Source organism: Alligator sinensis, unplaced genomic scaffold (assembly GCF_000455745.1).
Source record: "Alligator sinensis unplaced genomic scaffold, ASM45574v1 scaffold720_1, whole genome shotgun sequence".
NCBI classification, from domain to species: domain Eukaryota; kingdom Metazoa; phylum Chordata; order Crocodylia; family Alligatoridae; genus Alligator; species Alligator sinensis.
Genome location: NW_005842026.1, coordinates 1,937,439 through 1,965,242, shown reverse-complemented (window position 1 = coordinate 1,965,242; position 27,804 = coordinate 1,937,439). Strand labels below are relative to the sequence as shown.

Sequence of the window (27,804 nt, the reverse complement as noted above, 5' to 3'; positions counted from 1 at the left end):
CCCCCCCCCACACACCCACACCCTCCCCCACACCTCACATACACAAATACTCACACACACACCCACAGCCCTCCACAAACCCTATACCCACCCACCCATACCCCCACACCCCTTCATACCCTCCCCCCCACAGTATACAAAAATAAGACTTCATTTTAAGCTATTATGCAATCATCTCTATGTACACTACACAAACACACATAAATCAGAACAATTAAAAAAAAAATCAAATTAATATCATTTTTTTTCCTAATTCCAAGATGGCAAATGCCCTAGCCAAAACGCATACTTCTAGGGCCAAGGGGAGGGACTTCCAGTGACTTCCTTTTCCAAGATGGTGACCAGGGGGCGGGGCAATCTTTGCAGCCCTTGAGAGCTCACCAAAATGGGTTAAATGGCCCTCCAGCCAAAATAACTGCCCAACCCTGACTTACCTGCTGAGGAAGCAAGGACATCTTTACAAAGCTTCAGCCAGAAAGAAAGCTTTTTAACTGCCATCGATGTAAGCATATGACTCAGGGTCTCTCTGATATCTTGGCACAATCTTTGATCCACTTCTTTGTCCAGCAAGCTCAGCAATGCCCCCTCCAGACCTATTTCTCTGATGTTAATGTCTGTTACAAACAAAGACTGAGTGGCATGTTTCACAAAACTGCTGTAATACAGGTGTACAGATATGCAAAGTATTTAAAGACTACACAAAATGTGCTGCAAATAACAAATATGTGGTTTTGAAATATTTTTAATATCTTTGTTTGTATCAAAAAATCAAATGCCATCTCATGCCTAATGCATCTGGATGTAAAGCAACCTTTGAAGAAACATGACTCAATATTGCCCAAAATAAATAACACCCTAATAATTTTTCTAAGGTCAAGAAATGCCCAATCACAATGAGTGTGGTTTTGTGCCACGTTCAGCTAATTTACTAAATCCATTCCAGTGAGGATACTAGGACTTGGTGGTTGGTTAATATTTCTATAACTGTCTATGAATTACTTCGCAAGGGATTTCTCTATTGTCTGATAAATGTCTGATGAGCTATTCCAGTTATTAACTTTTAAACCAACAGCAAGCTAGTAAAGGATTTAACACTAGTAATTTGATTGTATGCCCAATATTTACTGCTGTAGTTATAAAAAGTACAAGATGAATTGAAAAACTACATGAAGGGCCTAATTGATATCTTATGAAAAATTCACAGAATGGGTCTATTGGCAGAAACTCACATCACCAATTCAGCCAGGAAGGAGCAAAGTGAAGAAGCACGATTACATGAAATTACATGATTACATGAGATTACATGAAATGAGTCCTGAACAGCTGAGGGATCTCCTACAGCACTTGGATGTTTTCAAGTCCGCTGGGCCAGACGGCCTGCACTCAAGAGTCCAGAAAGAACCAGCTGAGCTTATAGCAGCACCACTGGCCAAGTTGTTTGAAGAGTTGTAGAACTTGGGAGTGGTCCCAGATGACTGGAAGAGGGCCAATGTGGTGCCCATCTTTAAGAAAGGGCAGAGGGATGACCCTGCAAACTACAGTCTGGTGAACTTGACTTTGGTCCTCAGAAAAATCTTTTAAAAATTTGTTTACAAGGCCATCAATCACAAGCTGGTAACTGATGGGGTGTTAAAAGGCAACAGCATGGCTTTGTTGAGGGCAAAATCATGCCTGACAAACTTATTGTCCTTCTACGACCAGGTAACTAGCCAGCTGGATGAGGGACATGAGGTTGATGTAATTTAGACTTCAGTAAAGCCTTTGATTCAGTTTCCCATGAGATTTTTCTCATACAAACTGGAGCGTACTGGGCTAGACCAGTCTACAGTGAGGTGGGCCGACAACTGGCTTAGAGGTCGTTCCCAGAGAGTAGTAAATTGATGGGATGGCCTCATCCTGGAGGGCTGCCTCCAGTGGTGTCCCCCAGGGATCGGTGCTGGGATCTGTGCTCTTTAATATATTAATTAATGACTTGAATGAGGGGCTGGAAAGCTCAATGATTATGTTCATGGATGATACTAAGCTGTGGGGAAATGGGCACATCAGAGGATAGGGTAAAGATCTAAGATGACCTTGACAGGCTGAATTCATGGCCAAAATGGAATCAGATGAGGTTTAATAGGGAGAAGTGCAAGGTCCTTCATCTGGGTAGGAAGAACCCTCATCATAACTACACGATGGGTGGTGGTCCACAGGCTGGCACAGCATCTGAATGAGACTTGGGGGGTCACGATCGACTGGAAGATGAACATGAGCCAGCAGTGCGATGAGGTTGCCAGATGGGCAAATAGAACTCTGGCATGCATCAGTCCATGTGTGGCCAAAAGATCCAGGGAGGTGCTCTTCCCTCTCTACTCAGCATTGGTGAGGCCTCAGCTGGAGTACCGTGTGTAGCTCTGGGCACTGCACTTCAAGAAGGACATGGATAAGCTTGAGAGTGTATAAAAAAAGGGCCAGCTGTATGGTCAAGGGCATGGAGGAAAGGCCCTATGAGGAGAGACTTGGAGAACTGGGCCTGTTTGGCCTGAGTAAGAGAAGACTGAGAGGTGACTTAATAGCCACCTACAAGTACATCAGAGGTAAGTACCAGGATCTAGAGGAGCAACTCTTCAGGAAGCCACCCAAGAAAGGATGAGGATCAATGGGCATAAACTAAGACAGAGTAAATTCAGGCCAACTATAAGAAAGACCTTCTCCTCTGTAAGGGTCACCAGAATCTGGAACACACTCCCAGAGGGGGAGCAATCACCCTCCTGGGAGGTGTTCAAGATGAGGCTGGACAGGCACCTTGCTGAGCTTGTCTGAGACCAATAACTTCCTGCCCACGGCAGGAGACTGGACTTGATGATCTTACAGGTCCCTTCCAGTTCTATAATTCTATAAAGCAATGATGTCAAGTGAACAAGTTGAATTTACAGTAAATTGAGTCAGGTACCAATATTCTGTTCTCAGTGTAATACTATGCCTATCACTATGGTATCTGAGAACCTGAATTACTTCTCCCTAGACACCTGTTTCCTCATATTTTGAAACCTAATGTTAAAAAAAAGCAATGCTAAACAATTACATAACATTTTCAAGTTTCTCTCTGCAGGCTTGAGAGTTAGGGATTATTGTTATTTTAAAGGGAAGTTAAAACAACATAGCCCAGGGATCTGAAGCATTATAAGAAAAACAAAGATAAGACATGACAAAATTCTGAGTTTGGGCAAAACTAGTGTTTACAGCATTTAATCACCGGAGATGCCTTGAAAACAGCAATAAATAGGCATTAAAAGTATTTCTTAGTAGAAAAAACTAGTTTGAGTGAAAGATTATTAAAAAAGCAATACAAGACAAGACAAGCAGTCTGCTTGTTAAGCTTAACTCAGGAGAGAGTGATTAAATAGTCCAGACTAGCATGAGTTAAGCTCTGTACTCCCAAAGCTTACTGGATATATGTATTACCTGGAGTGAAGTCTTCTCTGTTATCTTTTACAAAGGCAACAGCATGTTCTGATACCTCAGCTGCTTCTCTTTGCGCAAGCTGGCGCAAGCAAGCTAGTACTGCTCGCCTCAACAGTAAGTAGGAGCTACAGAAATTCACCTGAAATATGCAAACAAAGGGAGTAAGTTGTCTGGCAACTATTATAGGAGCTATGCAGCAAAACAAGAGTTCAGTACTTTCTGAATGATTGAAGTTATGACAGACTGTAAGGTCGGTAATCAAATAAATATCCTATTTTGCCTGCCTTTTTAGAGCTGAAATGCAAAATTTGTAACTACTGTAATGGCTGCTACTTTTAAAGTTTTCTCAATGAAGTTACCTTACATAGCTTGTTTAGTTCAGGTCCAGCTCTCATTGAACTTAGGGGAAAAACTTCCATTGACTTCAATGGCAGTGGAATTACAGTTTAAAGGAATGACTGTATGCAGTACACAAAACTGCAGTGTAGTTCAAAAGCGCAACACAAGAGAACTCCCTTCACAACAGCATTATCTGGAGCTAGGAATTCTAACTGTTAAAAGAAAATGTTGATGTATTTAGTGATAGGAGAACCAGGTTTAAGTAATAAACCTGTGCATAAAAGTGAGAGAGACAAAAATAATAACAATGAATAGAGGTTGATTAAGGTTTCTTTTGATACATGACAATCAAACTAAATTAGGGAGCAATGCTTTATTATTTTAAACATGCTGAGAGTGAGGATTAGGGGCAGGTACCAATCAGCTCTTCTGAACCAAACCTCCAGCATAATGGTTTACACGATCATTGCCAGTTAGCTGCTTCTTTATAAATTAGGAAATTACTCCTGGGCAAGAAAAACTATCTGAAAAATCAAATATCACACCTCAGACTATTTAAATTCTACAAATGTCCTTAAAGAATCCACAGATGTGTTATGTTGTCAGGTGGCTACCTTGCTCAACCCCCTGTTAATCCAATTTAACGCAACTCAAGTTGAGGTTACACTGAGCATTTGGGAATAAATCAACCAAAATGAACGTGTATCTAGATGTATAGAAGGTAAAGAGGTTACTCTTCATAATTAAGTAAACTTGTCCCCTTAACTGCCATCGTCAGGAAAAGATAACAGCTAGAGCTGAGCATTTGAGAAGAAGAGAAATGGTTGTGAGGCATGTTCCTCATTTGTCAGTGATAAGCCAGCAGATGTTAGTCAAATTAAAAAAAAAAAAAAATTAAGTATACAAAGAACAAGTGATATGGAATCACAGTTTAGTTGCGTTTACAAAATTTATTTGTCTTCCGGTTTATATTTTTTACACATGCATGTGAATCTGCAAAACTCATTAATTATAAACTGAATAGATATGAAAGATATACACCATGTAACATTTACTTTAAAAACTGGGAGGCAATTAGTATCTCAGCAAGAAACTTTAATTGAAATTTAAAGCAGACAAATCAGGCTTTAATTCAACATTTATTCAAGCAGGCCATGTTTTTGGAGGCATGCTAAAAATTGCAGTTCACAAGCTTGTTTTTATAGAGAAAGGCCCAAGCACCCATATCAGGTTACTGGAACAATGCAGGGCATTCTTCATATCTCTCATTCTCCCATATTTTAAGTGGGGGGTGGGGAAAAAGACAAGGGTAAAATGGAAAACACAATGCAAGCAACACATACAAACTTAAAACAACAAATATTTCCCTTTCTGCACTGGACACATTGAAGTCAAACAGATGAAAATTAAGTGCACAAAATGAAATATATGCACCAGCTGCAGAAGGTTAGGAAGGATTTGGTTAGGATGGTATCAAATGAATATCACTTGACATGCTAAATATATTTTACTTTACATTAATGGTTAAACATGAAGAGAAACAAGAGGAAATAATAATAATAAAAAAACAGCACTGCAAACTGCTGAAATTTTTAGGATTATCAAGGCACAGGGACCTACCAACACAGAATTATCCAACAAGATCTCCTGCACAAAAACAAATGACAAACCATCATGACAGAACCAAAAAATAGATACCACAGTGATACTAACTAGATAAGGAAACCATTAAATTTAAAAATTCAAAACATAGTAAAGTTCAGAGTCTTATCCCAAATATGTCATTAAAACCTCATTTTTTAATCTAATTACCATATATTGTTTAAAAACTGTGTAATGCCAATAGAGTTAGTTGGCTACAATAAATAGCACCAACAACATAAAATAGCACCAACTCACAGTAGCACATTATCGTATATAATATCTGTATTTGAATAATCTTTGTGTCTTAAAGGTTAAAACCCGAGTATTCACTAACTCCTAAATATATAAATAAGAACTTTAGACATGTGCATCAATTATGTTAGCTACACTGTTAATACTAGTTGTTGCTAAAGCAAAAACTTTTATTTTTCTCTGGAACCAAAAATTTAATAGCCAGGGCTTGGCAGAGAGAGGTTAAGTATCATGCAGTTAGATGCAAAGCCCTGTGAAGAAAGTCTTCCACCTAGATAAGGAACATTCTAAAAGTTGGTATTTGTGGGACGAGGACGTGAGGAGGGGGATGGGTGACTATTTGGTTTTATTATTTTTTTCTTTAAAAAGCAATTTACCTGATTATTAAATGGCTTAAAACATGCCAAAATAAATTTTGAATTTAAAGAAAGTTTCCAATATATCAAAGTGTGGAGTTAGGGAAACAGGAAAAAAGACACAAATATTACTCTAATAAAAAGTACCATTGATATTACAAACAGCAATCTCTACAACTATGTTTTCAGATCTTTTCTCATTGATGGGGTTTCAATGAACATGGATAGAAAAAAATTGAATCAGAACCTCTTTACTTTTCTTCCTACTTTCTCTGCAAAAAGGGTAAGTGAAATAATAATAATTACCAAGTGTTTTACAAAAGCTATCAAGATCATTAGCCCCATTTCAAAGATGAGACAGCTTACACCCAGGTAGTGATCTGCCTCACAGCCACGTAGCAAGCCAAAGTAAAACACAGTCTAGGTTCCAGGCCAATACCCTATACCACTGGTTCTCAACCTTGTGTGTACAAAAACCCATTTGTAAACACTGATGGTCAGTCCCAACCCAGTAAATAGTTTAAGCAGAAAACAGCTGCCTGGCCCTACCAGTGCCCCTCACTCCCAACCCTGAGCCCAGCTGGTGCCCCACACTCCCGGCATGCTGCCCCCTACCCCCAGTGGAATTCTTCTAGCCTGCACAGCAAAACCCACAATTTCCCAGATTTTTCTTCTTTAAAGGAGAATCCATTTTTAAAAGTTTGTTGATCCATTTTTTTAAGCTTGTTTACGACCCTTTCATATATTCTTGTAAGCCACTTTTGGGTCGTGACCCATGGATTGAGAAATGCTGCCCTATACTTCTTCCCTAAGACAGCCATTTTCCATCAAGTTCAATGAAACTCTAACATAACACGGGCACCAGACTCTTCCTTTAGGATGAGCTTTACAGGACCATGGCTTGACTTCAACAATCCTCACTCATTCATTACAATAACTGCAATACCTATCGCCAGTTTCCAAGTTGTATAAATTGGCAAGGACGGTCTCAGTTCTGCAAAAACCTCTTAGCAAGTAGAAATGTACACCAAAGCAGAATTCCATTAAGCTCACTGCAGCTCTGTGTGGGTGCAAGAATCCACCTCTGTAAAGCTTACTGTAAACTTAAAATGAGTGTATGCATGTACGTACGCACACACACATGTGCATGGAAAATATGCTTTGCCCTTGAATGTTAACTAGACCGATTCATGGGTCCCATATCGGATCAGCACCAATACAAGAAAAATTGACAATATCGGCAATTGGCTTTTTTTGGCTGATGTGGCCGATAACGTTGCCAATAAATTGCCCTGTGCAAGTGCGTAGCCACAGCACAGCAACCAGGTGGCCAGGAGCACAACCCGGCAGCACGGAGAGCACCCAGGTCTGGCTGGTAAGTCTGTTGTGAGGAAAGGGGCATGGGAGGGGGAGGGAGAGGGGGAGGGCAGATCAAGGCCCCAGAGGTGGTGGAGGGAGTGGAGCGGGGGAGGGGTAGGCACTGCACAGCCGGAGTGGGGCACGGGTGGAGCTAGGACCAGCTTGTCTGGGAGGCAGATCCCACTGCTGCATGAGCCCCGGGACAGCATGGGAGCTGTGTGCCCACAGACCTGCGCGCGGGGCGAGGGTGGGCTGCCACTGCAGACTGGGGCCAAGGCTGCACTGGGCTCCTCCCAGTTGGGGGCTGAGCTGGGCTGTACTTGGGGCAGGTGGAGGTGGCACTGGAAGAAGGGGTTGGAGGGGCTACAGTGAATTTTGGGGTGGCTGCAGCCCCCCCCCCCCCGCCTACATATCCTCCCTCCCAGTGCTGCTGCTGCCCACTCTGGGTGCATCCTGGCCCAGCCCCCTGCCAGGAAGAGCTCGGCGGTGCCCTGACCTCACAGCAACAGCCTGCCCTTGTTCCGTGCGCAGATCTGGGGGAACACCCCCCTCCCCCATGTCCTCCTGGGGTGCACACAGCAGCATGAGCCACCCCCCGCCTCCTGGATGAGCTGCTTGTGGCTCTGTCCAGCACCAGCCCCAGCTGTGTAGCACCTGCCCCTGCCCAAGCCCCACTCCTGCCCTCACTGCAAGGGGCTTGATCTGCCCCACCATGTCTCTTTCCCCACCACTCCCCAACAGACTTACCAGCTGGATGCCGCTCTTGAAGCTGCCTGGCTGCATATTGGAATTGGATTGGTATCAGCCAATATGGCTCACTAAAAATCGGCCATCGGTATCAGCCCAAAAAACCTCTATCAGCGCACCCCTAATGTTAACAATATGTATCTGAGTTTTAACTATTTCTGAAGTATTTCATAATTTGACAAATGCATGGTGGTGTATTTTAGTCAGAGTACTGTAGTAACAATACAAGACCACAATCCAACATGCTACTTTTAAATCCTTACTAAGAAGTTGAGAGATCAGTTTGTGTGTATATTAAAGGGCACTACTATAAAGGGAAGTGGACAAGATAATTCAAATATTTGAATTTGCTATTAACAGCTGAGCAACAGGACAGCAGATCCTGGATTCTGTAGCGTTTCCCAGATGGAAATGTGTTTTACCTACCAAGAGAAAAGGACGCCAAAGATGGTGGATCCTTTAAGGTTACCTGTTCCTCCAAAAGTAACAAGCTCATGCCTAATGTAAAATATAACGTAGAGCTCAAAGTCAGTCACAAGTTTTTTTCCCCTCCACTTCCTCCTGGATCTTGCAGATACATTTCTATGAGCACCTCATATAAATCTATAGAAAGAATCTGCATTCCATGAGAAATCAGAGCCTATGCCTATCAGTGATACACACAAGTTACTCAGAGAAAAGGCACTGATGAACTTCTACAAGACAGAGAAGGCAGAGATGCTAGTAAAATCCCAATAATTCACTCTCTTGGCTTCTGAAGAAAAAAAAAATGGTGTGTTCCTGAGATTTACATACATGGAAATGGAATGAATCATGTAGATGGCAACTGCAATCCAACTAATACTTTCTCTGATTCTAGAAACTTCTAAAGGAACCAGACGTTATATATTGTGAGGAAACATAAAAAGAATATTTTCAGGAGCGCAGTGATCAGAAAAAAATGACAAAACAACTTAGTATGTGGGCAACTAGAAGTTGCTTTGGTGCTGAGGATCTTATAGGAAAACATTAACCATATCTTTTAGAGAGAATCAGACAGCTCAATAACTACCAAGAGATATTAATTTTGTGTCTACTTTCCTGGACAGGACTACATACTACAGAAATGGCTGCTAGCTAAAATGAAGCTGCGTAATACAAGAATATTTTAGAAGAGACTGAAAGAAAATCTGAGAAGGGACCGTTAAATGATGCCATTTACTTTTGTGACATGCGTGCAAACTGAAGTAAGACTGTTTATATAGAGCTGTAAGGCTACAACATAATGGCTCACCTGCAGTACAAAAGTGCCACGAAGAGCAAACTATACTTGGATTTCTTTGCATTATAAGTAATTCCATTACTTTTCAATATTGAGCATGAAAAAAGTAATCATTCGTTAATAAGTGAACCTAAACCACTCCCACAAGCAATTCATAAGAAATACTAGCCAGAAACCTAGAGCAAAGGTTCTAGGTAAAACCTAGAACAAAGGCACCAAGCTCATAACTTGAAGTCAATCAAAAGTTGAGCCAGAGAAAGACTGGCAGGATGTGTTATCAGTTGCTATTATAAAGCAGATGTTCTATACTGTAGGATCTTGCAAGGAAGAAGGGAAATGGATAAATAGTAAGTGGAAGGGAGAGAATGACTGAGCTTATGTGAAAGAGACCAAAACCCCTCAGTGTTAAACAATGCTTGATAATAAAAGCACCATTTGGAAAAAAACGTACCATTACATTTATTTCAAAAACTGATATCTGCTGTTTTAAAAAACATAGCATGTTTCTAGTCAAATGTTGCAACATTTTAAAATACAGGGAAAAATGCATTTGCAATGCCATACTCACGCATAGGCAGCTGACAAGGCTAGACAAGTTGACATGTCGTGGCGCAAACATATGAAGCTGCTGAAGGCAAGAGATGGCTTGAGCCTGAACGAGGCAGTCAGGATTATCCTGCATCATTGCACAGCCCAGGAGACAGGAAGTTCTTAAGGCTGAAATTGTGGTAGTACTGCCTGCAGTTATAATAATAATAATAAAAAAGGCACTTCAAAATTTTAGCAGTTTCATTTTCCTCTGGAACCACAGTAATCAGCCTTTCCCCCCTCAGATGACACAGATCTCACATGCCCTATTAAAGAATGCTGGAATATATATGAGATTATGCTCTGTTGTCAATGTGTGCAGCACACACAGCTCTATAGCAAAATCAAAGTGTTTATATTTAAATACCCAAATCTGCCTTCTTTGGCATCTGCATTTGAAAAGTCTGCTTCTAATTAAAAAAAATGTTTTGGCAGATCTGCTCTCAACTTTTTCATATAAAATCCTCTAAGCATAACCATTCTTGGCCCAATAAGACACTTTTAGAACCAACTGCAGGCAAGGGAAAAAGGTACCTGAAAAATGCTCATCCTGGAAGTGTAGTAGTCATTACACAAGCATTCTGTGAATACATGGCTTAGGAAAAGATCTCTCGCATCCCATTTCACAAGTAAGGGGAAAAATGCTAAACTTGTTCCTAGCACACAGTTAGTTTTCAAAATTTCAATTAAGAGCATAACCATATTCTCACTGCTAAATCAAATAAACTCTCTTTGAGTATACCTTGCAACTCAGGACCCAATGTGGTGATAAGTGCATTTAAACAGCGACCAAGGCTTTGGTGAACTTCAGCATAAGCTGGAGGTACAGTCAACAACAACATGAGAACAAGGGAAAGGGTAGGTTCCACATGGACATGATACAAAGGACCGGCTGAATCTATTATCAGCGTTAGAGCATGCAGTGCCCAAGCCTGTAAAATAAAAGATATTCTCATGTCATATCTAGGTATATAATATAATAAGCTTAAATGCTAGTTTGTAAATTTTGCAATTAAACAAAAATCAACACAGAGATGCACCTAATGCTCTTAAGTGTGAGATAAAGACTAGAAGTATAGATTTACATTGAATATAAAAGTGGTGCTGGACAATATTTTAAAGCAGTCTCAGTCACTCTTCTCAACCCTTACATGCCATATTGTGCTCCTATGTATACGAAAGATAGTGGACAGAGCTGACAAACAACAGCATTCAGTTAACTTCACAGACCTTATGAGTGTTTTATAATACCCCTCAATTAAAAAACAGAGGCTGAGTACAGATATTCAAAAAGCCTAAAGTGGAATCGAACAAATCTCTACGGGTTTCTCTAAGCTGTGCAGATTGGATCAGGAGGAAAAGGCACTCATATTTGCTCTTCAGTTGGGGGAGACAGGCAGATGCCTGCACTGCTGAAGCTAAAAGGCTGGGGGTACTCTCACACGCCTCCCAGAATGCTGGAGATTCCTGAATGCAGCCGAGTACAGCCAAATGGCTGTGCCACCTCTGACTGGCTGTCAGGCACATGCTTTCCCCTGTTGCCCTATCATCTGTCAGACAGCTGGCAGCTGCAGGCAGTCAGCAGAGGGAGGCATACTTGCCCCCACTCAATGGCATGGGGGTTCCTGGACTTTGACTGGCATAGAAGGTGCAGGGGTCATCTCTAGGCAAGACAGAGGAGGGGAGTAAGCCGGGTTCATGAGCTGTTGGGGGAGATGGTGCCAGCAGTACACCCCATATTCCCAGCAGGGCACAGTGTTCCTACCCTGTCCTCCCAAGCCCTGGATTCTGTGCTGGAGCAGCTCAGGGAAAAACTTGCAGGACTCCCCACCCTGCAGTCAGTGCTTAATTTCTGGCTGAAGTTGCTTCTCTGCAGCTGCAAGGGCATAGCTGCCTGCTCCCTGCCCCCCTGGGACTGGAGCTCATGTCTGCAGAGAAGCAGCTTCAGCACTGGCTTCACATGGCACTGGCTCAGGAAGAGGTAAAGGAGGGGGAGATCCTTTGAGCCCTTCCTGGAATGGCTTCAGCACAGGGAGCTGGGGCTCAGGACAGGGCAGGGGCATGCACTGTGCTGTGCCAACTCGGCCATGGATGCAGGGTGTGCTGCTAGCACTGCCTCCCCCAGCAGCTTGCAAGCCCCACTTCTGGGAATGTAGTTCTGCCTTTGCCCTGTCTGCAGCTGATGGACAGAGTGCTCGGGGATGGGGCTGGCTAGGCACTCAACTGGAACAGCTCAGCTGCAGCTTCCTGCAAGGAGAGGTTAGCAGGGAACCTGCACACGCAACTGGGATATGGATGGACGGTGACCTACCTTGATTCATGAGCAGATCTGGCACTGACGTTTGATAAACTGGCCTAACCTAGATCAAGCAAGTCTGATATTACATCAAACCAGGTCTATCTTAGACTGGTACAGACCGATTTCTTACCGCCTAAAGTGGCAAAAGTGTAATAGCTGCACGTGGTCAGAGAGTCTGACAGATACCCTTTTTTATACAAATGTGCTATTAAAATAGTTTCATAGAGATTATGGCATATAATTAATTTCTTCTTGGGGGGAAAATAAATCTTAATTCACCTTCAAAACAAATTTAACTCAACCAATAACATTTTCCACAGACCAAGCTGCAGCACAGCAGCATAGCAGCCAGGGACACCAATTATTTACTATATCATGCATATTAAGATTAATGGCTACATAACGGGAAACTTAGCAGATACAGTAACATATTTTATCTAGAACAGGAAAAAGCAAGTACCATCTATGCAAAACTCATGATTCAGGTAAATATACAAGACATTAAAAAAAAAAAAAAGGAAATATTAGTTCAGGAATTTTGAATAAGGGCTTGTTGTTTAAGATGAATCTTAAAGGCAAGGAGAACTTTCACTCCCAGGAACCATTGATTCAGACACAAAATTTATTAAGGACAGACAATCTAAGATACGTAACAACGCACCTGTACATCTGGAGAAGTACTGTCCTGAGATAACGTATAAAGGATTCCAACACATGCATTCAGATGTTGTGTAGAGACTATTCCGCCTAAATATCTATACAAACATCCAAGAGCCAAAGAATGACTTGTTCTTGACACCACATCCCTAGCAGATTTTAGCCTTTTAGTTGTAAGAAAAAGGGAAAATAAAGCTGTTAGAAAATGTGACTTCAATAAGAGATACTGTTCTGTAATCTACATGCATAGTAAGTGATGGTGCTTTAACTTCAGAACAAAAGCAAGAAACATTTTGTTAAGTCCTGTTTATGCTGTCAGAACGTGTAAAGCCATTTTAGTACAATTTATAATCTCTTATTCCAGAGACCCATTAGAATAATCGAGGTGCACTTCTTAATGCAAGTACAATTGGGAGAAGCTCATGGTCACAGGGGCTTTAACAGCTGGACTCCAACTTCTAAAGGTGCTGTTACAAGTTAACTTTTAAAACATTTTAAATCTGTGGAATGTTATGCTCTCAAAGTTGGAACAATTTCAGAGTAGTCACAAGTTAAGGCTTAATGTTGTCTCAGACCTGCACAACTGTGACTTCTCACTGGAGGGCCTGGAGAGGAGGGCATGAACAGGAGCTGGATTCTATCCCTTCTCTGGGGTGGGAGAGGAAGTAAGAGGGTGGCATGCAGCTTGATATTCTGTGCCTTCCCTCCAGGGCAGAGATGTAGTTTCCCTCACTCTGCAGGCAGGCAAAGTCAGCCAGAGCCATGGGTGGGAGGAGAAGGGGAAAAGTCTTTACCAGGCAGGGAGGAGAAATTGTGAAAAACAGAAACAAATGAATGAATGAGCAAAACCTTGTATGTGTTTCATAGAAGTGGGTTGGGCCAGGGGGGAGTTGGGTTAGCACTCACACCAGGACAGAGCTGAGACACAGACAGCTCACTTCATACATATTCTACTCTGTGGGAGCAGGAAGGGGTGGTCAGCTTGGGGTCAGCAGCAGCCCTACGGCAGCAGAGTTCAGGAGGGTTGAAAGTTTGTCCATGGAGCGAAGGAGTGGGAAAAGCTGGGAATGCTGCATCCCGGAGGAATGCAAATAGAGCCTTTTTCCTCCCTGGACCAGACTAACAATACTCTGGAACAACCTGGGTAAAATGGATCAAAGATAACCCTCGTCTGAATTGGCATAACTTAACACAAGTTAACATCCTTTAATAGGTGAATGCTCCCATTTTAAGTGTCTTTATGATGGTTTGAAGATAACCTGAAACACCACCTTAATTCTGCCTCCTGTACCTATAGGATTGCTTGAATTTCCCTCTACTTGAACACAAAATTACTTGTATATGCAAATATAGACAGTAATGACAATTTTTGCCTGATCTGACCACAGAAGGTACTCTACAGCCGTGACCAAATAGAAGTGCACAGCTACAACACTTTTAAAAGATCCGATCCTGCAAAAATCTGAACATTCATTATATGAGGGTTCAGATGAAGACACCCCAAAACAGAGTGCCTTCAGTAACTTTTGTCTGAGCTGCCTCCCAGCCTTTAGAATGGGAGGGGGGGAGAGGGCATGGAGGGAGTTCAGATTGGGGAGTTCAGTCTGGGAGTTTTCAGCCAGTGCTGGAGGGTGGGACAGGTGAACTAGAGCCACCCTTGGATACGGAGGGCTCCAATCCACCCACCCCACCCTCCAGCGCCAGCCAGAGAACCTGCAGAATGAGCTCCCTCTGCTCCCTTTGCCCCCTCCCATTCTAAAAACAGTGCCAGGCCTGAGAGGGGAGAGGACTGTTGCCAGATGAGGGCAAATGCAGGCTTACAGCCAATATCTGGATTCCTGAACCCTTGGGACCCAGCAGCTAACTTCTGTTGGGCGCGGTGAATCGTAGCAACTCATAGTGCTTCCTATGAAGCACCATGAGTTTAAACGGGGAGGCGCTCTTCTGTCTGCACCTTGTTTTCTGAATAAGGGGAAAAACCATAAAATACAACAAAATGTATGAAATTAAACTCATATGCCAGAAATGTATTTCATAGCCAGGAAGCAGGAAGTGGAAGAGTAGATTGGGCAGAGCTTACAGGGCAGGAAGCACAAGGCAGAGTGGCAGATTGGACAGGGGATGGGATTAGAGTGACATTTGGGGAGGGTGTAGGGCTAATTTGTGGTATGCCTGCCCAAAAGGTCGGCCTCAACTCTGATACACAATGATTATCCTATTAAAATGACATATTAAAAAGGTACAGATGATGTAGCAGCCATTTTTTCCAGCAATTTGATTTGACTTACTTATTCATATATGCCTGCATAATTTCTCCTTTTTTTTAAACAGGTCTTTCTTCTTTAAAACAGCAAAAACTATGTAAAAAATTTGGTATTGTTCTCCTCCATAGATTTAAAATTGTTCAAAAAAGTGGGTTGTTTATATATGAATTACTTTATTTTAAAAATATTACCAGGACATGCTGAGTTCACATGACAACTTAATAAACACACTTGTTAAAAGCAACTTACTTGTCAAAACTAACTTGGGCCAATCCTGCAGTGAAGGCAATGTCAGCAACCACCTGTGCCAGTCTGGCCAAAGATTCTGCACCAGCACACCTTAAAAGTGGGTTACTACTTTCCAGGGCACCCATTACTAAGGTTAGTGCAGCTTTTTTAACTTCTTCTGGACCTAAACTTCCTTTGCAGCTTGCCAAGTGCTAAAAACAAATATTTAATATTTTACATGATATTTTAACTTTTTATTCTAAATGTCATAAACCATAGCAATAATATATATATACACACAAACATACTCATATAAATGTACTGTTCTCTATGTGAGCAGACCATTTATACTTAATTGTGAAGCAATTCAAGGTTTCCTCCCTATCCTTCAGAGTTTACAGAGAGAAACTCCAAAGGAATATAGTATACAAGATATGACAACTTAAAATCCTCAGGCACTCCTCTAAGTGGGTATCAGGGGCTAGTGCCTTGCTCACCCACTGCACTCTACATTACTGGAGTAGAGGATAAAAAAAATCATCACTAAGACCTACCTCTTCTGTGAGGGACAAATACATGCACACAGATGCATGAACACACACAGCCACCTCTCACACATTTCAGAGGAAAGAGGAACAAGAAGAGCAGTATGCAGAGCCCCTCTTCCTTAAGTAAATTAATCTACTGAGAGGAGAGAAGCAGAAAAGGGAAGGTCAGGAAACAAGTGGTAAGGATATATTTGGGGAGGAGAAAGTAAGGGAAGACATTAAAATTACTAAGGGAATGGGAAAGAGAAAGACTGTAAGAACAGCCACGACACTTGGAGCAGTGTAAAAGGAAGAGGATATTTTCCAACCAAAGACAAAACAAGACCTATGAAGAATACAAGAGAAACACTGAGAGAAAGAAGAAAAGAGAAAAGGCCTTGACAAGACACTTCAGAAAAAAACCTTTCATCCAGATCTTAAGAGGGCCAAAGAATGTACAGAAGAAAATGAGAGCTGGAGAGAGGGAAAGAAATGGGAATTAAAAAAAAAAAAAAAAAAAAAAATCAAAAGGAAGATAGAATAAGCAAAAGATCCAATTTTCCTTTATTTTGCTATACTCTGATGTTTTATTTTCCTAGAAGAGGGGAGATTAGAAATACAGGAAAGCTCCAGCTGTGATCCTTCAGTGTAGAGGAGGGTGGGGAATCATGCATGCAGATATCAGTCCTGGAGGCTGCTATGGTATGGCTACCAGCAGGACTTATTTTTCACACACAGAGACTAAGCCCTTGTTGTGACTTCATTCACAAATCGCTGTGGTGATGATTTTTAGAAGCATTTCCATGACAGGATCAGAGTTGCATTCAAACCAAATGCCACTAAGTTTTAGTAACAAAAGCAGTGTTCATAAAAATAAAAAGATTTACCTTCAGAAAACTAGAACATGCAGAAACAACATTTAATTGCACTATCTGCTGTCGTGAACCTTTTGTTTGCTTTATGGAATCCAACAGTTGTTCTAATACTTGGAGCCTTAAATCGAAAGGAAAAAAAAAAGTGAAGCTATTTTTTTTAAACATGAAGCAAAATCTTTATATTATAGAAGCACTTGAGTGGTAAATGCAACATGCTAAGCCTCAAGTGTTTTCTAATATCTTGCCATCATCATTCAGCTAGAGCTTTTCATTGACTACTCGTCTGATGTTAGCAAAGGAGATATTTCATTCAGGTGGATGTATTTTCTTTGTAGATATGCACAATATATTATGACTTTGTATAAAGTAATGTACATATTTGTATCTTTTGCTAGAAGCTTTTCAGCATATCTGTCTCATATTAAGGCCATATTTTAGCTTTTTATAGGGCCTCAAACTCTTTTATAAAACAGTAGCATACTGCTTGCAGAGGTATTCCTTGAAATAACAACACAGACCTTCAGAAGGCAGAATCAGTGCTCTGTAAACTGCTCTAAGACTTCTTTTCAAGTAGCATTTCCTCAATTCTCTTGTACTTCTTTATGTTTCTGTCCTTTGCTCATCTCTTACTTTGCTGCAACTCTGCCCCACATGCTTCAGTGACACTGTTAGCCAGCTCTGCCCACTACAGGAATTCTTTGCTCTCAGTGTATGCATTCCCGTCATCCATACTGGCTGTTCTTTCATAAAAATCAGTTTCATTACATGGTTACCAATGAATGGCAATCACACACTGAGACTGTGTGCCTGAGGCAGTATAGATTTTGGGATGTCTTGTACAAAAATAATTAGAAGCAGTTATCTACAGCTACCAGTGGAGGTCATGAGAATCAAGTAAAAAACAAGATAAAAACAATAAGGGGGGGGGGAGGGGGAGGAGAGGAAGGGAAGGAAAGAGGCAGGGAGAACGAGCACACAGAAAAGGGCAAAAAATGAGAAGTCAACTCAGTGAAGTAAAAATAAGGAGAGAAAATGAACAGCAAAGAAACACATTACAAGGGTGCATGGTAATCATGCTGGGAAGGGTGTGGGCATACATATTTGGGGGTGGTATAGACAGGAAAACACAAAGAGGCACCAATTAGGGCATGGGAATGGAGTGGAAAGCGGCAGTCTCTTAATAAAATACAGATTTAACAACTGATGCTTGCTGAAGCTTAGCAAAACCAATCCACTTCCCTCCGATCCTGCTTTATACCATCTCATTCAAAAGACCAATTTCACAGCTTTCTTCTGTTTTAGTTAAACTGGATGAGACTCCCTTCAGCGCTTTCAACAGTGCTGCTCAGTCAGCCAGAATGGCGGATCTGGAACGACTCAAAGCAGAGATCTGCAAAGCACAATTGCACTGCAGTATTCCACATCTGTACTAGCTGACAGTAGGAGTCAGGACCCATCAAACGAGCACTTGCCTCTTGTGTAACATTATAGAGAAGCACCATCATTAGTCATTGTGTTCGCTTAAAGATTAATTGTGTAGTGCTTTGACAATACCAAGCGATAAAGAAGTGATAACATTTATCTTGATTACTAGTAAGAAAATGGGGAGCCAGCAATAGCACACAAAAATCATGATGGATTCCATGCCTCCACCATCAATACTATCATACAACTGTATTATAAACAAATCAAAATGGCTTTTTTTTTTTTAAATAAAGGAAGAAGGCTTTGATGTTTCTTTATGTACTTTTGTGTTTGCAAATAACTGCTTTGGGATGTTTCTTTTGGACTCTCCAAACCACCTTCTTTTCCTTTTTACTCTTCCATCATCATCTTAAAAAAACTTCTCTCTGGCCCTGTCAGCTGGATAGAAGATTAAACTTTACATGACTTTCTACCATTTTTCCTTAGTTCCTACAGTCCTTAACAATTAGTATGCAATACATGCCTCTACTTTTCTATGAATTAAAGTCTTCAGATTGTGTACAGAACCTACATTTTGAGCTCATAAAAGTTCCCTCCATAATTCATATCCCTCACATTCAATAACATTTAAATTATATCTTCTATAAGACTGTGACTATGTGAACCCTGATTTAGGTTCTTAAAAGTTGCTCATTAGCTGAAGTAAATACTTTACCTCTGACATTCTGCTGTGTGGGAAAATATAACTCCAAAGAGATGGGCTGCTGCACTGATAACCAATATTGTTGGAGGCAGGGGTTTAGGCACTGAATCACCTTCTGCAACTTTATCATAAATTGAATGAGGGTCATATTCCAGGCTTCCTCCAGCTATATTGTTACCTAAGACGAGCTGCAAAAGGGAAAAATATGATAGTTATGTTTCCTGGCTAAGTCAAAAACTAGTGCTGACCTGCCAAATGAGAAAGTATTAACTTAACAGTTATGCTAGAACAACAAATACCTGATCTTCAATAAATCTGTGGTCAGTCTCCTGCAATAAAGGGCCAAGTAAAAGAATATCATCCTGGTGACAAAGAGGAGGAAGTAAGACTGTAGAAGCATCCATTTGACTATCAGGGGCAGTCAAGTCAGCTACTAGCTCTTTCAGAACAGCAGTGAAGTTTCCTGCAAATTATATGGAAGATGACAGTTTTAGTCAAAGTTAATTGACAGGTTGGTAAACAAGCAAGCTATTTATACTACCGTAAAATATATTTTAAGACACCCAATCCCTGAAATTTCTTCAAAGAGGCAGGACAGCTACATTAGCACACAAACACCAACTTTAGCTGAACGGCATGTGGTTACAATTACAGCAATGCAGCCGAACACTAAAGAAAAGAACCAAAAAGTTATAAGACTGTGGCCTTAGCTTTATTGGACTTTTCCATTGGAAAAGAATGGACCAACATTTTTTAATCCAAGTTACTTGTTGGCCAAGAGAAGTGGACAAAAAAGGGAAAGGACAAGAAAAAGACAATTTCCTCCTGTGACTTTCTGAAAGTTAGTTTCAAGTTTCAAAAGATTACTTTGAGACGATAAAACAGGGACTCAACTATCTGGCAGTTGGATGTTATTTAAAATACTCCCCAACATCTTGACCAGCTATCTACACAGCACTGTATACAGCCATGACCTGTACTACAGACTCAAATATTTCACAAGTTTGCATTCATCAGACAGCAAAAGTACACTATACAGTACAGTCGTGTCGTACGTGCATTTAACTTGTGTGAATTCAATTTTACGCGGGGTGGGAGGGGGCAGGGCTTAAGTTTACTTCAATTTGTGGCAGCAGCAGGAGCTTTTGGCAGCACGGTGCTAGCCGGGTAGCATGCAGCCATCCCTCCCACCACCCCACGCTGCGCTGCTGCTGCCGGCCGCACAGCTCCAAGCACGGCTCCGCGGCAGCAGCGGGAGGTTTTGGAGGCAGAGGCAGTCGCCGCTAGTTAAATGGCTGGTGATTTGATTATGCGCAATTTTTGCCTTACGTGCTGACCTCGGAACCTACCCCTGCGTAAGATGCCACGCGCCTGTACCAACAAAGAATCTAATGAAAACATTCACTGGTAATTTAATATTTAAGGAATGTTTACACAAGCTTCCGTCTCCTAATACACAAATTTACAATAGCTTAAAGTCATATCTTAAGTTATTAAAATGACACCACTCCGGCTTTATGATTTGGAGGACATTTTCTGGCACCATACCTTGTGGCAGACTGCACTGCAGTTGTGTGCTACATGAATCTATCTTGTTGACAAAACACTATGCCAGTTACCTAAAAATTGCCTTAAGAGAACATGCAAAAGTCAAGTTCTCAAAAGCTAAGAAATGGAGGTGCTATCTTGTATCCCCTTCCCTCATGCACAAGTATCCTGATACAAGTTCTAATTCTATTATTGCATGTAATTTTTGTAACAGAACATCTGCTTCATTATGTGGCTATGAACTTTTCCAAAACCTTTAAAAATAGACTATGAAAATCCCATCAGGAAGAGCCATTCTAATGCTTGTACAGGCTATCAGTACAAATGGGATCTTTAGGTAATAGTGTAACAAGGGGTCAGTAAGTAGGGTATATGCCCCACTATACCAACATGCCTCATGAGACCTAAGGATGGAGACCTGATCAAGGAAAAGGGAGCCATCAACACCAGTTGGAAGAAGCATTTTGAAGACCTTCTCATTTGAGACTGTTGTTGACGATAATGTCCTCAATTTCATCCCACAACACCCAGTCAGAGATGATCTCAGAATCCCTCCAACCCTTGACAAGGTGAGGAAAGCCATCAAATACATGAAGAATGACAAGTCATCGGGAGCAGATGGAACTCCTGATGGAGCAGATTGGAAAAATCTTCAAGTAAGGGCTAGAGGATCTTACATCGCAGCTCCATGCCCTTAAGAATCTGGAATGATAAGGAAATCTCAGATGACCTCAGGGACACTGTGACTCGAACATGAAAGGAGACAGGGCTGACTGTGGAAATTAGAGAGGGATTGCTTTGCTGTTCACCACAAGAAAGATCATTGAGAGAACCCTCCTGAACTGTATCCTTCCACTTGCTGAGGAGCTCCTCCTGGAATCTGAGTGTGGGTTTAGGGCATCAAGAGGCACAACTGACATGATCTTCACTACTTGCCAGATGCAGGAAAAATGCCAGGAACAACATAAACCTCTCTAGATGGCTTTCCTTGATCTCATGAAAGCTTTTTACTCTGTCAACGAAGAAGCACTGTGGAGGATCCTTCTGCGATACAGACGCCCACCTAAATTCATCATCATTTTTTGTTTGCTCCATGACAGTAGGCGAGTGGTGTATCTCAGTAATGGATTTATCACAGATCCCTTTGAGATTAAGACTGGAGTTAAGCAAGGCTGCATCATTGCTCCAACCCTCTTGTTGATCAGCTCTGGTATGCTGATGATGCTGTAGTGTATGCTCACTTAGAAGCTGACCTTCTGGCAATTGTTAATGTCTTTACTGAAGCATACAAGAAAATGGGACTGACGCTTAACATTTAGAAGAATAAGGTTCTCCATCAACAAGTTCTTAATGAGTAGTTCTCAGCTCTGATAATTCAGATTTATGGTGAGACTGGAGAATGCTGAGCATTTCCTGTACCTTGGAAGCCATCTTTCGCAGGAGGCTGACATTAACAAAGAAATCCAACATCACCTAAAATGTGCAAGTGCAGCCTTCATATGCCTGAGGAAATGGGTGCTTGAAGATTGCAACATTAGATTGAAAAACCAAGCTTGTGGTTTATCAAGCAGTTGTGATCCCTACTTTACTGTATGGAGCTGAGATGTGGACAACATACAGGAGACACCTCAATTCGCTGGAGAAGAACCATCGATGCTGCCTGTGGAAGATCCTTTGAATCCAGTGAGAAAACAAATGCACCAATGCTAGCATCTTTTTGCAAGCAAACACCACAAGCATTGGAGGGGAGGATCATCTAGTATCAACTTCACTGGGCTGGCCACATCATATGGATACCTGACTCCAGACTTTCAAAGCAAGTTTTATTTTCCCAGCTCAGTCAAGCCGTATGTTCAAGAGGAGGGCAGAGAAAGTGCTTTAAGGAGGTCCTCGAGGCCAAATTGAAAAAATTGCAACACTGACATCAACTCATGGGAGACTATTGTCCCAAATGGAGTCTACTGCAAGGGTCTCCGTACTTTGAAACCTCACAATGATAACAGGAGACAGAAAAGTGGGAGCAGCAGAAACAGTGTGTTACAGACCAAGCCTAGAATCCAGAGCCACCTACCCCACACAGAGAGACATGCCCGAGTTGCAATAGAACCTGTTGATCCTGGATTGGCCTCGTCACCCATCTTTGGGCCCACAAGTAAGACAATCATATAAGACAATCATCCTTGACTGTGAGGGACTGCTGATTATGATGACCCCACAGCTCAGCATGTGTGTACTCCAGATATCCCAAACAAAGGATCCATGTGCTAGTTACCCCCCACTCATGACTGGAACTTGGTGTTCTTGTCACAAGCCCTGGGATGCTCCAAAAATTGTTATGCAGAAGGAGGTGTAGGGTAATCTGGGCCAGCTCCACCTCACAAAGGGCAGGGCCACACTAATTGTATACAACATGCTGACAGAGGAGGCAACAGAGGAATTCTGGGTGAACTTTGGGGCCCCATTTGGTGATGTTTGCTAGACAGTTAAGGCTGGTGAAGAAACAGGAATCATTGGAAATGGGAAAGAAAGGCACAACTCAGCTGTGGGAATGAAGAGGGAGTCAAAATGTATTCAGTGTAGTGGCTCACCATCATTTTAAACACAGTTGGCACTAAGGGAACTGAGTTCAATGGGCACTATCATATATCTTATTCAGATGGATTGCACTAACATATCATTGTGGTAAGTTCCCATCAGTACATTTGACAAACATGGACCATGTGTTATATAGTCATGCTCGCTGGTGGTTGCATTTAATTTATTTCCTAGCTGGTTTACATTACTGAACACATGATGGTTCTGGCAGCAGTTTCATGATAGACAGTATGTTTAATGAGGTGTCCTTGTATGCAAATATAAGATGAAGGGCTTTTCCCCACATGCTGATTGGGAAAAATACCTCGTATCTTGTATTGAAATAAATATGGTGGTATATTCTGCTTTGAGTCCTCGTGTATTCAGGGACACAGGATTTTGTACATTCTTTGCAAATAAAATTATATCAAAGTTATCTATTCCTCAACAGAAACAACTGGCAGAGCCCCAAGTTCTGGCTAACGAATCAGACGAAAAAAAGCACTATGAACTGATCTATCAAATTCTTCATCCTACATGCTTCTCTGAACCCTGAAAAAGGGACACAATGCAAATTAAAAGTACAGTTTGATCCAACACGTTTCCAACAATTCAAGTTAAATAAAAGAAAACATTAGAAATGGCATAATCACAATGTTTTCAGATATAACTGTGACATTTTTGTCACTAAATACTAAGCCCTACTAGCTTCTATACTGAGCTGTCATATTGGGATTATATTGTAGAAAGAAAGGAATGTCTTTAAACTCAGCTCTTCCACAAAGCTTTTTGCCTTTGCTAGATAAAATACAGTTAACAGTACTGAACATCAAAGGACCTTGAAAATAAATTTCTATTAGATATCCTGTATCAGGGGATATGGCACGGTTCACAAGTGCCCTGTGTGTGACACACAGCAGGTCCAGGAGAGGGCAGGGAACAGCTGTAGACAAAACATAGAGCAGATAGTTATGGGTAGCATTTCAGGCAGGGAGTACAGGGAAGTGGGGTAGAAAGCAGATCAGCATATCAGGGGGAAAAGGGGGATCACAGTAGCATTTGGAGAGTGGGGAGGCTAGTTTGTGGCATGCCTGCCAAAAAGGTTGGCACCCACTGTCCTACCTATTCCCATACTGCTGTGTTTCAAGCAGATGAACTACTTCAGTCGCGCCTCATATGGGAGGCCCTCCATACCACTAATTTGGTCATCACACACACACACACACCTCTCCATGGAGCAGATAACTATTAGGGGGAGAAATACTTTCAGTATATTGAGGTCAGAGCTGACTTAGGGGTTGAGGAAGCAAATGGTCCCCCTGCCCAGCTGAAAAGCACAAATCTCTTACTCTCTCCTGTCAAGCACTCCAGCTGCTCCCATCAGCCCACTACAGAACTACTGAATGGACCTGTTTGTCCATTTTAGCCAAACTAACTTTGTGAATCTGTACACAGAAATTTTAATTGAGTACTATATGCTACTCAGATCACTGGCATTAAACTGTCAAATCAAAATACTGCTAACATAATTATTTTCTGCTACGGAAAAGTCAATCTTTCCCAAGATTAACTATGTCATATTTAAAATAAAGTTTACGTTAAGCAGTCTGTAGCATACACGGAGTCCAGATGTTTATTTGTAATAAATTGTTAGTCAAAGCAGTTTAGAGGAAATTAAATCTCATGATGGACGGTATAATTAGCTTATACTACAATTATCCTTCTAAACTTAGGATGCATTGGAAAGTGAGATTAGTATAATGGCACTTGCATTTGTTTTATACTAAATTAAAACCATAACAGTCTTCACATTCCTACCAAAAAAAATAAAAAAAATCAAGACAAATACTCTACATTGCTAACAGAGGGAATGGATAACCACGAACACTCAGGAAATCTAAAAATACTGTGGCTTCAATGAAACTTCATGACATCAACCTGGATAGTAAAACTGGCACTTCAAAAAAAGATTAAAATAAATCTTGCTAGCTGCATACGTGCTATGAAATGAAAGCTCACAAATTAACCTTTGGCGTTTTCCCCATAACAATACTTTTCTGTAAGAAAATACCTACCTTCATAGGTCTTTGGGGGCAGAACAGCCAATAATTCATAAAGTTTGAGCCTGTAAACAACTGAAGAGGTTCTTAAAGGATTTCCATACAATTTACATAATGAAGGAAGCCTGAAAATGTAGGAAACACATCACAGATGTTAAAGGAGATCAAACATTATGTAATGATATTCAGTTACTGATTTAATTTAATTTGTTCTGCAATTTCTATTCACCCCCCTTGAAGCAACACACATTACAGCTGCTATCTAATTTGCAATGCCAACACAAATGCAAGCAACTTGCATTTCTATTAACTTAGAAAACTAGGGATTTTGCATTTCAAAGATTTATTTCATGTAGTATCATGGAAAGATAACAAGCTTTTATACTGTGTGGAGTTCTACTTGTCTTTATTGCCATTAACATTTTTGTAGGTTTGTCTTTCTACATTCCAGCCGAGAACAAAAACATTTTAAACATATCTACGTTCAGTGATTTAAGATGCATACAAACATATGTACAGCGACTACATATAAAGGGGAAAACACTCCCATTTTATGCAGCAATCCTAACACAAGAAATGTCCATTTATAAACTCTTTCTGCTCTAGATAAACTTGAACTGTGTTAGATTTGTTTTATAAAAATGAGCTTGTATAAACATAACTATTATCCAGCTACGTTTATAAGTAGGAAAATGAAATCATTAATATCTGATTACAGCAACAAGAGACAGTCTGACAAAAATGCAATTAACAAATGATATATTAATTTCATTTTTGTTTTCTTAGCCTGACATTGCAACAGGCAAGGCAAATTTCTGGGAATTTGCAACGCTGTAGGTGAATGTCTATTATATCCCTTGTATTTCATGAAGTACTACTTTTAAGTATGTTCACTTTTTCTAGACCATTCACTAAAATTGCAAGGTACCAGAAGAAGATTCTGCTGTTTTTTCTAACAGTATTACAGCTTAGAACCTAATTTAAAATGGTGGAACTTACTGTGTCAATAAATCAACAGCACATGGGAGAGGAGGAAGAAGTCTCTGAATTACTTCATCTGTAAGCAGACCAGCACAATACGAAACAAAACTTTTGATAGCTGGAAAAAGAAATGGATCGTCGGAATTACCAGAAAATTCTATGACATTTTCTCACTGATCACTTCAGAACAAAAACACAATATAAAAAATATAGCAATTCTGACCTATGATTTTAAAAGGTAAGGAAAAAGTCAGCTAGCTCTTCAATGGAGCTCTTGCTCTTCAGCTTACAATGGAAGCTACATATTTTCAGCCCTTCTGAAAGTAAGGACACTTATTTTGGTATCTCACCATATTGATTTTAATTTCTTGATTTTTAATTGTGTGTGCACACGCGTGCACAGACACGTGTACACACAGACACACAGATATATTTGCATTTAAACTAGTAGTTGAGATAAGGGAACTGCAAAGACAACAGACCACAAATACAAAACTATTTTTTTCTAAATATTTCACCCTACTATGAAGATGCATTACTTGCATGGAAACAGTCACTATTCAATAACGAAATGTAAAAGAAATAAACTAACAAAGAAATAAATTAATAAAAATCTTAAAGAAATAGAATTCACAAGAACAGAATGATTTCATTTTAAAAAGGACAAAAGAACTGGCTGAATCTGCTTCCAGATTTGACAGTTTTCCCTTAAAAATTAGCTTACAGTTACTGCAGAAAGTATTTTCAGTAAAAGCTCTGTTATCCAGCATCCATGGGGAATGCAGGGGGGAGAGGGTGCCAGTTAATCAAATATACCAGTTACGTAAGAGTTAAACTTATCTTCAGCCGAGCCGGTGCGCCAGGACTGTCACTCCCTGGCATCAGTGTGCCAGGGGACAGTGAGGGGGGCCCCCGCACAAGCTACTTTGCCCCGGGCTGTGAGAAAGAAGTGGGACTCAGCTTGCAGCAGTGAAAGTGAAAGTGCCATGGTGGGACTTCTGGTTTCGTTTCTGCTGTGTCGATTGGCAAGTGGTGCGCAAGATGCCAGATGCCAGTTAATAGAGCATTCCAGATGGTAAAGTACCAGATAACATAGCTTTTACTGTATTTTTATACAGATATATACAGGAAATTAGACTAGGGGTGCATTGATAGACTTTTTGGGGGCTGATACTGATAGCCAATATTTAAGGAGGCATATCAACTGATACTGGACCGATTTCCGATACAGCTGCTTGTGGGGGAGGGAAGGGGCACGGGAGGGGACAGATCAACACCCCCCCTGTGGTGAGGGAGGAGGCAGGGGTAGGCACTACCCAGGCAGGGTGGGGGCCGGAGCCACGGCTCGTGGGGGGTAGGCAGCTCCCGCCACTGCTTGCACCTCAGGAGGGAATGGAGGGGAGTGTGCTTCCCCTCCCCCAGAGATCTGTGTGGGGTGGGGCGAGGCGGGCTGCAGCCGGGGTTGCATGGGGATCTTCTCAGCGTGGGCCAGCAGTGTTGGGAGGACACTGCATCCACCCCAAATTTTGCTGCTGCTCCACTCCCTGAACTGCCACTGCCAGCCACCCGGCGCAGCCCTGGCTCAGTGCCCCACCTCCACCCATGTGCCAGGAAGAGCAGGGGCTGTGTTGGGTGGCTGGTAGCAATGGTGCTGGGGAGTGGAGTGGCAG

The 27,804-nt window shown here is 41.4% G+C and overlaps 1 protein-coding gene across 9 annotated transcripts in view; it reads right to left on the bottom strand.

The window, feature by feature from the left end:
- Positions 1–27,804, bottom strand: part of HEATR5A (HEAT repeat containing 5A) — a 129,900-nt gene that overhangs the window by 38,952 nt on the left and 63,144 nt on the right. For 7 of the 9 annotated variants that reach the window (XM_025202451.1, XM_025202447.1, XM_025202449.1 and 4 more), the window contains 12 exons: positions 26,153–26,252; positions 25,169–25,278; positions 19,271–19,434; positions 18,984–19,159; positions 16,856–16,961; positions 15,463–15,653; positions 12,954–13,113; positions 10,736–10,925; positions 9,974–10,143; positions 5,407–5,433; positions 3,448–3,586; positions 435–614 (listed from right to left, as the gene is read on the bottom strand). In XM_025202451.1, coding sequence (XP_025058236.1) covers positions 435–614; positions 3,448–3,586; positions 5,407–5,433; positions 9,974–10,143; positions 10,736–10,925; positions 12,954–13,113; positions 15,463–15,653; positions 16,856–16,961; positions 18,984–19,159; positions 19,271–19,434; positions 25,169–25,278; positions 26,153–26,252 — 1,713 coding nt within the window. The remainder of the gene's footprint in view (positions 1–434; positions 615–3,447; positions 3,587–5,406; positions 5,434–9,973; positions 10,144–10,735; positions 10,926–12,953; positions 13,114–15,462; positions 15,654–16,855; positions 16,962–18,983; positions 19,160–19,270; positions 19,435–25,168; positions 25,279–26,152; positions 26,253–27,804) is intronic. The other 2 variants (XM_025202448.1, XM_006022255.3) reach the window with 1 other exon arrangement.